Here is a 13,110-nt window from a genome sequence, read left to right on the forward strand (position 1 = left end):
CAGAATCTAAACCAAAGCTGAACTGTTTGGGGAGCTTTTGATTCTGGGTGAAGCTGTAGCAACTATAAGCTTCCTAAACTGGCCCTAAGCCAGTATAAGCATGATTTTTTTTTTTTGGCAAAACTGTGGCTCATAATATATAGCTGTAAGTTAACATTGGAGCAGCTATAAGCTTCCTAAACAGGCCCTAAGCCAGTATAAGCATGATGTTTTTTTTGGCAAAACTGTGGCTCATAATACATAGCTGTAAGTTGACATTGGAGCAGACTGAGCTCAATTTCTCAAATAGCCTCTCATCAGAAGGTTATACTATAGTAAAATGACATATTTTCTGAACTTGCCTTGTGGTCTTCTGCAGGCTGCGCATTTCATCAGTACAGATAGTGTACAACACCAATAACCAATGATACGAACTGAGCATGATACAATATGACAATAGCATATTACTGCAGGAAGTCCATCTTAACGTCAGTGACATCGAGTTGCAGTATCTCAGCTCTGCAGCTTAACATGACGCCAACACTGCAAGAGCAGCAAGGTCGTTAATATATATGATATGATTTAAAGGAACATGGCGCCAATACAGCAAGAGCAGCAAGGCCATGAACATATTATGAATTTAAAAGGTCGGTTAAAAGGGCTTAGATAAGAAAATATGAGGAATTGAAAATTCAGGCTAGGTTTTTTTTTGAAACGAACCTTGGGTGTGTGCGTCCAAGATCTCCGTGCACAAACTCCTTTATGTATGTCCCAGCCTGTATGGACACCAAGGTTGATTAAACCGGAGGGAGCAAACTACAGAATATAAATGCTTTTGATGAATTGCCTTATGACGGATTCACAAAAGCATTTAAGAATTGCAATATTTTTACAAGTTGATCTGACATACAAAACCATAATATACAGTGAAGAAGACCACATTCATTCAGCGAAAAATAATAACCCAGGCAATCACAAAAGATAGAACTGACGGGAAGGACAAAATTGCAATGCTTACTTGAGTGCATAGATGCAACAGGTAATAGTTTGACCCGCCAGAAATTTTTTCAATCTCCATCCTGACAGATGGTTTTCTGTTTCTCAGATTTATGGAACATAAAATGGATTTGACAAAGCTGAAATCAGTCTCAACTCACCAGTGTATAATCCGTTTTCTCTCTAATGGACTTCTACGATGTAAGACTCTTATTGGCGTCTTTTGTACAATTTCCTACACAGCAAGCAAGAGTTACTATGTTCACATAGTATCCAAATACCTTAGAACAACAAAGAAAATAGAAAATCAATGACCTTAGCTAAGATCCAAACCTATTCTTTCCAAATATGAAATATATTAGTCACAAATAAGCATGATACATATAAGACTCAGATTTATTCGGAAACAGCATGTGGACATTAAGGCAGAGAAGGTCTTACTGGATAAACATTTGAGGCCAAAGGTTATGACTGTAATGGCCACTGGCAGTTTAAAATTTACAAGAAATCATCCATTATTTCCTGTGATCGCCCATACAGTATTTTTCTACTGTTGTAGACTTATTCTGCACAACCCGTGTTCTGGTTCTAATTTATTAGATCAGGACAATCTTATGGGATATGGCAGCACGTTGCTAGGTGTGAAAAGAAAATGAAAAAAAAAACAACCAAAGAACATGATCAAAAGTCAAAACAACACTCTGCAGGTCTTTAGTAGAAAGAAAATATGTTATACCATATCTTTGATAAGAGAAATATTATGTAGGTCATCATCCGTCAGAGGGCGAGACGTCCATATGAGGGCAGCATACTGCTTCTGCACACGTATAGTAGAATTAAGCACTGACAATCAGCAAAAGGTTATCACCTTTCGGCAACAAAGTTATTTATGGCTTCAGACAACAATGCAATAAGTATGAAACATATCATGTTAAATACAATAACAAACTTTGATGCTATCGTTTCAGTAAAGTGATATATCATCAGTGGTAGAGTACCTGCTTCTCTGCTTCTCCTTCCCGCATCATTGTCCATATTTCACTGCCTACCAGCTTGAGATTTCTAACCCTGACCTATAAAATGCTGAAGCATAAGCACATCATATCTAATCCAAGTGCGATGTTGATACCCTTTACTGTGTTCTTACATGTTTCTTTTCAGAGTCATTAATCTTATCTGCTATTTGTTGAACTTCAGTAGCAGATGGAATAGATCGCACATTCAAGACTTCAACTAAGAATGGACGACCAGATCCAAGCATCCGAACCTGCATATATGGTTCATTCAGCATAGAAATAACAACAGATACTCTGATGAAAAAAATAGCAAAAGACACAACTCAAAACCATGGGATTACATCAATATCTTCTCTTCCAGCAGCATGGAACTTATAGCCATCACCTTTGCAGATGGCACGGACATTCTCCCCAATTATCTCCTACAAAGGGGTATGGGGATGTTCAGTTGTACTTTTATTTCTTGGGTTGAGACAGCATATAAGGTATTGTGTCTTACCTCAACTGATGCTTCCCCCATTCTCTCATCATCAATTATCCAACATGACTGGCTGACATTCCTTGAAAGCTGATAATGAGGAACGTTGTCATGAGGGAAACAACTCAGTTGAATAGCACAGCATCAATTAAAGTGCAAACATGCAAAGAAACCTTTAGTTTGCTTCTATGCACTGAGTATGAGGAAACACTTCCAAGTGGCATTCCTAATGGTAATAATCCATTACAGAAGACACTGCTGCAACAAAAATATTTTTCTGTTGCCTAACTTAAGGTTGTCCTATGATTATACAGAACTACATAGTTGTTCCAAGTACGTAATTAGGAGATTAGCAACTACAAAAAGGATTACTGTAGTGTTGCTGACATACTGATGAATTATGCAAGTTAAGACCAAGTATTCATGGAGCATACCTTCAAGTATCTTCCACCAATATATATGGGTGACCGTTGGCAAGATATCACAAGATGGCAGGGTTCTAACACCTGAAGGGAGATATAAATAAGTGAACCAAAATCAGTAATATATATGTCTGATTTCTTGACCAAATTGGCACAATGATAGAACATTTGGCACCTTTTCAGGTGGCAATTGAAATAAACTACGGAAGTCTTGATCTTGAATGCCTTCAAGGTTCTTGTTGATGAATGCATCTGATTCACTTAATATTTGTTTATCATCATCTGTTGAGCCCCTTTTACTGCTTCCATCTCTTGATTCTGTTGAGACATCAGACAAAACAATAAAATAAAATGTTGAAAAATGACCGCCCATCAACAATGCAGTCTTTCTTCATTAATTTCTATACCTGTTTTTCTTTTACGACCACGGTCATTTGGCAGAAGCCTTAGAAGCTTTTGTGAACCTTCATCATGAGTATAAGTTAAGCGAATTCGAAATGAATTATTACCATGTTTCACATTCTGCACGAAATTAGTCAACCGTTTTGAGATAAGTAAACAAGCAATGCTTGATTTCAGGAGATATTATCAGAAAAAGGCATTTACCATTTGTTTTTCTACTGACGGTACTAGCAATATTCTCAAGGCCTCCTTCACTGACATTGTCTGTTGAGAAAATATTTTTTCATCGAACCAATTTGCACTGCCATATTTCTCTTTCATATATAACCTATTAAAGACACAAATGCCAGCACGTTATGAAAATGCCAGTGCAGTGTCATCATAGATTTAATATAAGCACACAACAGAAAGTTCCATCTGTGGTTGAGAACAAACACAGTAAATTGTTGAAGTATAATTATTATCCATCAAGACTGAATATACTTCATTTCTCTGAATTTTTTGCTAATTAAAAAAATGTAAATACCTTTCACTTACAAATGGTTGCATTATATATCACCACTTACATAATTTTAGCTTTTAAAAATGATTAATATGTGGCACCCCCTTCAGTCACAAACCAATTCATGGTGCTGTATAAAAAAGTGAGGCAAAAATTCTTAGGTGCAGATGGTTACCTAATGGCACGATCATTAGCTGCTATAACTGCAGGCAGTGAAATTTCTAGGGAGAACTCATCGACTTGGTGACCCTCTCTCTGGACTGCTTCAGATATAATTGAAGTAACATTATCGATAGGAGAAACACTACGGAGTGGTTCTACACCATCATCTTGATAGCAGGTGGGCAGTAACACTCCAAAGCAAATAGAGCAGTACGCCTCATCTTTTGACAAACATGAACAAGACCCACTTTTTGCGGAATCGTCATGCTCTTCAAGAAACGAATGCAGAACTGATGCCGTAAGAGAAAGGCATGGTGCTGCATAACTAAAGGCTCCAAAGAACCGAAAGATGCACCGCACACAGACCTGCAAATATTGTGCAAAAATGTTGACAAATTTCTCCGTGTGTGAAACTGAAAAATCATTGGGTTCAGCATGGCATCGAAATGTTCATTCAGTAAAGGGGAGGAAATGGATCCCACAACATAATCGTAGTAATACACGAACAATACGTAACACCCAGTACGCTATCCAAAAATATTTCCGTAATAGGTGAAATCGGAATTGGGGGAAGTTGAACATGGATTGGATAGTGAAAAGTGTGCAGCAGAGGGCATGACTGAGAAGACGAACCCCGACGGAGAGGAGGTGGTGGATGGCGTGGAGCGGTGGGAAGGAGGACGCCGCTGCGCGTTCGAGGATGCTCCTCGCCTCCGCATCCACCTCCGCTGCGGCCGCCATGGTCCTCGACGCGGTTGATTAAACCCTAGTTAATCCCCTCTAGTTCAGACTAGTCCTATGGAGAGAGAGACCTCCTTCCTTCATCTGAACTTGGGCCACCTGATTTAACACTAATCTCAAAGCAAACAAACCTCTCAAAATTTCACCCTTCTTCTTCCCCCCTCCTTGCTGCTCGCCGCCTACCGGCGGCCACCAGCACCGGTCGTAAAGGTCAGAGCAGAGCGAGGAGAAGGGTGCATTCAACACAACAGCGAGGCTCGCAGTCCGCCCATCGCCGTTCCTGCTGCGGTTGGGCGTGAGAACACCGTGATCCTGCCGCGGCCGGGAACGGACCGGTGCAGATCCCACCGTAATGGAGCGGAAATCGCCGCCGATGCCTCGGCCGTCGGGGGCGCCGAGCCGCTCGCCGCCGCGTCGCCGTCCACGGTGGTTGTCGGCCTCGAGGCGAACAGTGGCGGGCTCCGCAGAGAGAAGCTTTGCGCCGTAGAGGAGAACAGAGAGGTACGCTGCTCTACGATTTGTGCTAAGGCACGTGTCACACAGATGTTCAATGTTCTTCAGAGATCAGGTGAAGGGCGGGCCAAGATCTTCAGAGTAATTCTTTTCTTATTAGTGATAAAACGATCTGCGATCAATTAACTTGCCAATGTTGTTCATAACCAATCCTGACAAAAAGACAGGTACGTGAAGAATCTCGCACGACAAGCACGCCGATGTGCGAAACCTGCTGAATTGCACTCTATATAATACACCATCTGTTTTTAATAGATGACACCGTTAACTTTTAGACATATTTAACCATTCGTCTTATTTAAAATTTTCATGTAAATGTATATATAAGCTTTAAATTATGCTTAAAATACATTAAGTCATAAAACAACTCTCAACAAAATAAATTATAATTATGTAAATTTTTCGAATAAAACGAATGATCAAACGTACGACAAAAAGCTAACGGTGTCATTTATTAAAAACGGAGATAGTACCGTGAGACACCACCACTTATTAGTACCAGCACTAACACTTTGCCAATCCAAGCACACGTACGATGTGCCCTTCTACGGCCGCAGCTCCGCCAGCTCGTGCACGTTCATCGGGTGGACGAACGCCCCGGGGTCGAAGAAGAGCTCGCGCGCGAAGACGTTCGACGCGGCGGCCGTCGGGTGGAAGTTGTCCCAGAAGAGGTAACTCCCCCGATCCAGGCACAGCGGCGCCGTCCCGTTGCACCCGCCAACGCCGCCGCCGCAGCACGGCCTGTCCAGCACCGTAAAATCTGCAGAAAAATCGCTACACCGTCAGGGACCCTGCAACGTTTTCGTATGCCCAGCCACTGGTGCAGCGAGATGAGAGGACGTACTCGCGCCAGGTAGGACCGTGCCGTTGAGGACGAGCTCGGCCATGCCGACCGAGTCGCCGAGGGAGTAGTGCATGCCGGGCAGGTCGGCAGCGAGGCCGCGCAGCATCGAGCCCAGCATCGGGTACAGCTGCCTGGAGAGGCCGTTCGCCGCGCGGGAGCAGCCGTGGAAGTCGAGGTCGTTCGTGTCGTGCGCGACCGCCCTCTGCGACGGGCAGCACCCCACCAGCGACGGGCTCACCACGCTGAATTTCCTCGCCCCGGCACCGTACAGGTCCTGCAGCCACCGTTTCTCATCTTGTTCAGATTTCTTGCATAACTTTTAGAGGGTTCGTTTTGGAGCATTGGATATACAGCTCTGCACCTTGAGGTGGCCCTTGTAGGAGGCGACGAGGCTCTGCAAGAATTCGGTGTCGTTGCGGGTGGTGTTCGACGGGAAGTCGGTGTACTCGAATAGGTCGTTGCTGCCGGTGTTGATGAAGATGAGGGATCTCGAGATGAGATCGGCCGTCCCGTTCCCCATCTTCTGAACGGCCGACGTGAAGCTCTGCACCTGGGCACTCATGTTGAACACTTCCGTGCACTGCTCAGACAAAAGCCATGTCAGTGTGACACACACCAACAATTAAGCGGACAAAAAAAAGACGAGTCAGTGCACGTACCACTTTCCAACCCGTGCTATCTATCAGCCCTGATCCTCCTGACGCGAAGTTGATACCTTTGCTCATCTGTGAAATGATGGTCACGTCCGGCAGGGAGAGGTACGGTGGCGGGCTCTTGTCGAAGCCAAGTTTTTGAGCTGCTCATCGATGCAACGATCAAACCGCCCGGTCAGTGACATTATCTCCAAATCTTACTAGGGAATGCTAGAAAATAAAAGCAAACGTTTCTTCTCGATTTCAGCTACATACCGAGCTGGTCGGCCAAGTTGTATCCATTGCTGAACCGCCCGGTCGGCGACTGGAACGGGTAGTCGACGCCGTACCTCGGGTAGTTTGCCTTGCAGTTGGCCTTGCAGTTCGCCAGGAAGTTGTTGTTGCCGACGTCCACCGTGGAGTCCCCGAACACGAACATGGCCGGCACCGCGGGCTCCTCGGCGAGCCCGCGCCGCGCGAGCTCGAGCAAGCACAGCGCCGCCACGAGCGCGAATGCTCCGCGGCGGCTGGCCATCACAGCGATCGATTCTCTATGACTCTCGCTGTGCTTCTTCACTGCGATGGCGCGCGGCCGACTTGGCAGTGTAGACTTGCAGAGCTCGTCAACGTGCACTTATATATAGCATGCGTGGCGAAGAACGTGACAAGAGAAGAGATCGAAAGATCGTGTGTCAGCAATGCATGAACTGGGACGAGCCTGAACAGCAGCAGGCCAATGTCACTATCTTCGAATCCCTCGCCGCGGTTAATAACACCAAAGGATATCCTCCTTGTACCTTAATGCTTCGTGTTCCTTGATCACGTCGACGATTAAAAAAAAAAGGCAACGGAAGCAATGCAACTTCAACTTGCCAATTTGACATTGTGGCTGTGAAAAGAGAGCGCATATCTGGACTGAAACGTGCTGTGCCAGCGCAAGGCAGAATGTCAGAGTACGGGATTATGGTTTGGATTTTCAGTCCGTAAATCCGTTTTCCGTTGCAAACTAGCGACGCTACGTACATCCCGTCGGTATAGGACAATATAAATCCGTTTTCAGTACGTAGGCACTTCCGCATCGCAAAAGCATAGAATATATCAGCGACGAACAGGACACAATCGACATCAGTATTTCATACGCATCTAAATACGTACGCTACTAGTTAAGACTAAACAATTAGAGGAATCGCCTGTTCATGTTAGGTATACTGAATCCAGCAGTTCATGTTAGCCTGTTAGGTATACCAATCGACTAATCCAGCAATGGTCAATTAAAACCGAGGGAATAAGCTAGATGATTATGACTTTTTATATAAAAAAACACTTTCAGTAATTATTACTCCACTGAAATAATTGGTTAAATATATTGACTTTCTTATATTATTAGAAAAGATACACTGATTTCATAATTCATAAGCATTTGTTGGTCCACTTGAAATAAATAGCAAATTTCGCTATACCTGGTGGCTGGCTGCTCATATGCATACATTTCACATCGTAGACTATTGTCCGCATCCATGGTGTTTTTTCATTTGCGTAGACGAGCACATGAGCATCGCTATCCGATGCGGAGAAGCGTGTGGAAAGAGATCGATTAAGAAACCGGATCTTCGCTTCGAACTTCATGTTCGGCAGCAACAGACGGGCATGCTGCATTAACTGTTGATACTAACTGAAGGCGTCTGTTCACTGCAGACAGCATCACGGAATCTGGAATTGATCTGGACGGCGACCATACCATGCTCGCTTGGGCAAGTGGACGACAAATGTACACGCTGACATGCACGTACGGCTCATGTCAACGAAGTTCGAAACCTGGTTCTGTTTCAGGTGGTTGGCCTGTTTCCAGTGTCCAAGCGCCCGCAAAACTACACCACTACAGAAGTACAGATCGGTTCTCTGTACCGCTGTACGTGCCAGCGATTTGAGAAAACAAGGAACTAGCTTACTAGCGTAACTTCCGGTCCGATGGCAGATTGGCAGGCCGCGGCAGGCACCAGAGTGAGAAACACGAATTACAGATGAGTAATTGCGACGATTACGCAAGTGACCTGGGCCAAAACTTGGGTAAATCCCTCCTGGCCCAACTACAGTAGCCCGCCCATTTTCAGACTACTCAGACTAATAGTAAAGGGAGGCAGAATCGACTTTTTTCCGAGTCCAATCAAGTTGATGACGCTGCACGTTACTATGACTTTTTTCCGAGTAGGTATAATCAGGATGATTTTTTTAAAAAACAAATAAGCAAAAACACTTAACAATAACTAATTTATAAATAAGCTGAAGTGCATATTTACTGGAGAATGATAATTGTGCAATGCATGGACGGTTGATATAAAAAACGGGAGAGATCTCAACTTTTATTTTTTAGCTTGCCACATGTTGAGCTTGGTTGTATAATAACTAGATAGAAAGAAAAGAATAGCGCTGTTAAATCTTGATTTCGGGGGATTTGCAAATTAAACCTGGCAATGTGCATTGGCGAGTAAGAAAAGGCATATAGGCTACACTTTGGTCCCACCCCTTGTTTATATGGAGTTCATTTACGCCTTACAAACTGAACTCACGCTAAATAAACCCAACCAGCCAAACTTGTGATATGGCCGAGTAAAACTTTGATGCATTTGCGTATACGGTATATATACCTGGCCAAACTTGTCATGGCCGAGTAACTCCTGGTGTTGTGTTAGGGTCGTTGACAAGCACCAGCCGGTTTGTCAACTAGTACCGCGACAGGGTTCGGCTTCTGCCGCTCGCGTTGGTGGCGCGGCCGCAGCGGAGCGCGTTGCTCGGGATGGGGAGCTCGTCGCGGAACGAGTGCGACGGCGTGTACACGCGGAGGTAGAACTGCTGGCCCTGATACCTGCGCGCCCAGTCCTCCGACCTGAGGTTCCACATCCCCACATTGTCCAGCGCCACCAACACCGCCGTCCACGCCCTCGGGTACACCTGCACAGCGCCATCAAGCGAGCAATTTAGCCAGTCCGCAATTCGTTTTCGTGTATATCCGCACTGCTCGGCGCCCGCGTCGAGTGAAACGTGGCTGCGTGTGTTACCTGAACCGTGCACCGGGAGACTGCGTCGACGAGGTTGTAGCTCTTCCTGCTCTGCTCGCTCCACACTCCCCTGTCCATCCTGCGACAATGCCAAAATCAGCGAACAGATGAGACCAGATGGTGCGGGCTGCATTAGTCAGGAGGCATGTAACGTGGGCCGTACCCAACTACGAACAAGCTGTAGCCGTCGAGGTGCCAGATCTGGACGCTGTCCTCGCTGTTCTCGAACACGATCTCGAGGAATGACCGGTAGTCGGAGTCCATCACGGCCGCCTCGCTCCGCGGAGCCGCCGCGGCGCCCGCGGGCGGCGCGTCCGGGATGCCGCCGAGCCGGAACACGTCGCTGATCCTGTAGTAGTCGGCCAGCTTGAGCGGCGTGTCGGCCTCCACGAACGACACGCCGTTCACGGCGTACCGCTGCTTGCCGGCGACGCGCCCCGCCGAGTTGGCGAGCCGGATTGTGCGTGTCACGTTGATCGAGCCGTAGTGGTACGAGCCCTGCGGGTTCGGCCGTGGCCCGCTCGCCGTCAGGTTCGTCCTGGGATTGGGAAAACATCAAAAGAAACCCACCGGTCAGTACCAGCATCTGCCGTCCATCGCGAGAAACGGACGGTCAGGATGAGGCGATGCGGCGAACCTGATGGAGCGAGCCTGGTCGAGCGAGAAGTCGATGTCGTCGGCGAGGCCAGCCGGTGGCGGCGGTGAGGAGATGGTGGCGCTCGAGCCGGCGTAGCGCAGGACGGCGGACGAGTTGAGTGCACGCTTGGCGAAGCGGGTGGAGACGGTGATTTGGTAGACGCCGGGCGGGCGGTTGGCCGTGAACAGCACGGACAGCGACTGGCCGGCGTGGACGTAGAGGGAGCTGTAGGTGTTCTGCACCGTGTGCGTGCCCTCCACCTCGACCAGCGTCATGTTGTGGTCTTGGATCCTCAAATTGAGCGTGCTCTGCAGGCCGACGTTGGAGACGCGCAATCTGTACGTCTTCCCTGCAAAAAGAAAAAAAAAAGTACACATTACCCGTGCTTGAAAATCTCACGGTATGATCAGATTGGTCAAGGTCACTCGAAAATAGTTGTGTTCTACGTAAAGGCAAAAGGCCTCACCTTGCTCAACGGTGAAGCTTGCGCCATTTGGACCTTTGCCGTTAATCAGGATGCCATCAGGGGAAGGCAGCTGCTTTCCACTGTCCAGCATGGCTTGCAGAGCCTAAGCAGCAACAGCAAAACAATCACTTAGTACAAGGATCCATCTACTGTTGATGAAATTAGTGTAACTGCAATGCCATGCCTTGTGGCTGGTCTTGTACCAGTCGCCGATCAGCATGGTGTACTCGCCGGCCGGCGGATCGAAGGGGACGGGGATCAGCGGGCGGCTGCGGATGCGGATGGCGCCAAAGCCGCCGGCGGCCTTGTGGAAGGCGAGCGACGGGAAGTAGAAGAAGCTGCCGATCTGGTCCTTGGCCTGCATTTGGTAGGTGAAGTTCTGGCCCGGCGGGATCGGGCAGTTCGTGCCGGACACGCCGTCCTGCCACGAGTTCTTCCTGTGCTGAAGCCCGTTCCTGCAATTGTTTGTGACTTTGCATTTTTGATTTTTGTAGTTACGGTAAAGAATCGATGTAATTGTGAGGGATGGCATGTTTGAAATAATGCACATATGCGTGATCTAAGATTGTATTTCAGGACCGAAAATAAACGTCGGAGGTGATCTAAAACTAGCATACATAACAAAAACGGAAACAAAGTGGAAACGTATGCCAACAAGGCTGTGTGTAGATTCAAATTTTGGATCCAAACTTCCAACTTTTTCCATCACATCAACCTGTCATACACACACAATTTTTCAGTCACATCGTACCAATTTTAACCCAAACTTCCAACTTTGGAAGGAACTAAACACAGCCTAAGGCAATAACTAAACTCTCTCTCTAAGTTTGTGGTGTATTAGATGCACGGACGCGACTACAAAAGCTAGCTAATCATGTAATCAACCTAATCTGCACGCAAAATGCGTTCCAAAACAAACTTCCACGTTTTGGGTTCCCCATGACAAATCTAGCCTAGTTGATGTTTAGCAGTATATTCAATCAAACCAAAGATAAGTTCATCTACAGAATAGTGCACATAATTTGTACAAACTAATGATGAAAATGAGCAAGAACGCAGATTGACTGGGTGCAACGCTTGAGAGCGTTTCTGTGTAAAGTGAACTTGCCATGACAGAAGAAACGGCTCCGACAAACGGTTGTGCACGTTGACGATCAAGTTATCATTCGTCTGGCAGTCAATCTCCGGCCCCGGAAATTGCCCATTGATCAGAATACCCTACATGAAGAAAAAAACACACACAAACAAGTACTAAAAGAATTAGAGAAACAGCGTACACATCAACCCTGACCAAAGATGAACAGCAGAACAGATCCATCAAAATCTACACCTGCTGCTGGACGCCGAGAGGATTGATGTTCCCAGTAGTAACCTCCCAATCGAAAAATCTATACGGATCTTCTGCCCGTGCGGAGGAGACGAAGACGAACATGCAGACGCAGACAGCGGCCAGGGCTCCCATGCTTCGCCGTGACGACATGACGCCGGTCGACGCTAGCTGCCGGGAGACGGTGGTACGGCGGTCAGGCGGCGGAGATCGATAGCGCGCGCGGCGCCTGCTGTGGACTCTGCTCCGGGTCCCGTACGTCGCACATTTTATAGATGAGATCTACTGGGACGCAACCGCAACAGCATCGATGTACGTGAAAAAAATCATCGTTATTGAGTTTAGGCAGGGTGGTTTAGTTTAGGAGGAATTTTAATTCTGTTACAAAAGAGATAAGATATTACAAGGGGATTGGTAACAGAATTTGTGGTATGTCTATGGAGCGATGGACGGTCGTAAAATTCGTGGTGTTTCTGTTCATCTTAGCTGATGCCTTTGGGGATAGACGAACTTCCAAGTTCCAATGTCTTATCTGCCCTTTGTTTGTCCGGTTTTGTTCATGTCCTTATATTTTCAACGCGGAACAGTTTTATGGATATCTCTTCTACATGTCCAGCATTGATACGACCTAAATTAAACTGGTCCGGAATAAGTTTTGTGACAAAGTTGTGATTAATTTACAGACCGCGCGTGTACTCATATGTATGCGTAAAGGAAAGGAACACGTACGTTTGTGCTCATTGTTGACTGCATTACAAGGCAGTATTACCACCGATCTCAACTTGGAAGGCAAGGTTAAAAAAAAATACAAGACAGTTGTAGCCACCGATCAACTGGTAAATTTACAAGGCAAATTTTGAATCCGTATTTGCCAGCAACGCGGACTATCATAGCTAGTATTTTTGACTTGAAAGAAAAACTGGTAAAACTCTTGGGC

The 13,110-nt window shown here is 46.3% G+C and overlaps 3 protein-coding genes across 4 annotated transcripts; all 3 read right to left on the reverse strand.

Annotated features, from left to right (window-relative positions):
* Window positions 1-173: 173 nt before the first annotated feature.
* On the reverse strand, window positions 174-4,749 carry LOC4336659 (uncharacterized). 2 transcript variants are annotated; one of them, XM_015781400.3, is made up of 15 exons: window positions 4,591-4,749; window positions 3,971-4,323; window positions 3,498-3,621; window positions 3,299-3,413; window positions 3,067-3,209; window positions 2,904-2,975; window positions 2,491-2,559; window positions 2,333-2,413; window positions 2,123-2,242; window positions 1,974-2,048; window positions 1,712-1,792; window positions 1,137-1,210; window positions 998-1,058; window positions 700-755; window positions 174-522 (listed from the first exon to the last, which is right to left on the reverse strand). In XM_015781400.3, the coding sequence occupies exons 1-15, from the start codon at window positions 4,696-4,698 to the stop codon at window positions 444-446; spliced, it is 1,611 nt and encodes a 536-aa protein (XP_015636886.1). In that variant the 5' UTR covers window positions 4,699-4,749; the 3' UTR covers window positions 174-443. The 2 variants fall into 2 exon arrangements, with proteins under 2 accessions (XP_015636886.1, XP_025880518.1); XM_026024733.2 differs by having other exon boundaries at window positions 700-795.
* Window positions 4,750-5,286: 537 nt separating this feature from the next.
* Window positions 5,287-7,283, reverse strand: LOC107275772 (GDSL esterase/lipase At4g16230). Its single transcript, XM_015779830.3, has 5 exons — window positions 6,964-7,283; window positions 6,715-6,851; window positions 6,417-6,635; window positions 6,056-6,329; window positions 5,287-5,971 (listed from the first exon to the last, which is right to left on the reverse strand). Exons 1-5 carry the CDS (start codon window positions 7,220-7,222, stop codon window positions 5,757-5,759), a joined length of 1,104 nt encoding a protein of 367 aa, XP_015635316.1. The 5' UTR covers window positions 7,223-7,283; the 3' UTR covers window positions 5,287-5,756.
* A 1,818-nt stretch (window positions 7,284-9,101) lies between these two features.
* LOC4336660 (L-ascorbate oxidase homolog) lies at window positions 9,102-12,491 on the reverse strand. The gene is made up of 8 exons (XM_015779054.3): window positions 12,177-12,491; window positions 11,955-12,064; window positions 11,031-11,301; window positions 10,847-10,949; window positions 10,381-10,729; window positions 9,907-10,281; window positions 9,744-9,822; window positions 9,102-9,636 (listed from the first exon to the last, which is right to left on the reverse strand). The coding sequence occupies exons 1-8, from the start codon at window positions 12,324-12,326 to the stop codon at window positions 9,409-9,411; spliced, it is 1,665 nt and encodes a 554-aa protein (XP_015634540.1). The 5' UTR covers window positions 12,327-12,491; the 3' UTR covers window positions 9,102-9,408.
* Window positions 12,492-13,110: the final 619 nt, after the last annotated feature.

This window comes from Oryza sativa, chromosome 4 (genome assembly GCF_034140825.1).
Source record: "Oryza sativa Japonica Group chromosome 4, ASM3414082v1".
NCBI classification, from domain to species: domain Eukaryota; kingdom Viridiplantae; phylum Streptophyta; class Magnoliopsida; order Poales; family Poaceae; genus Oryza; species Oryza sativa.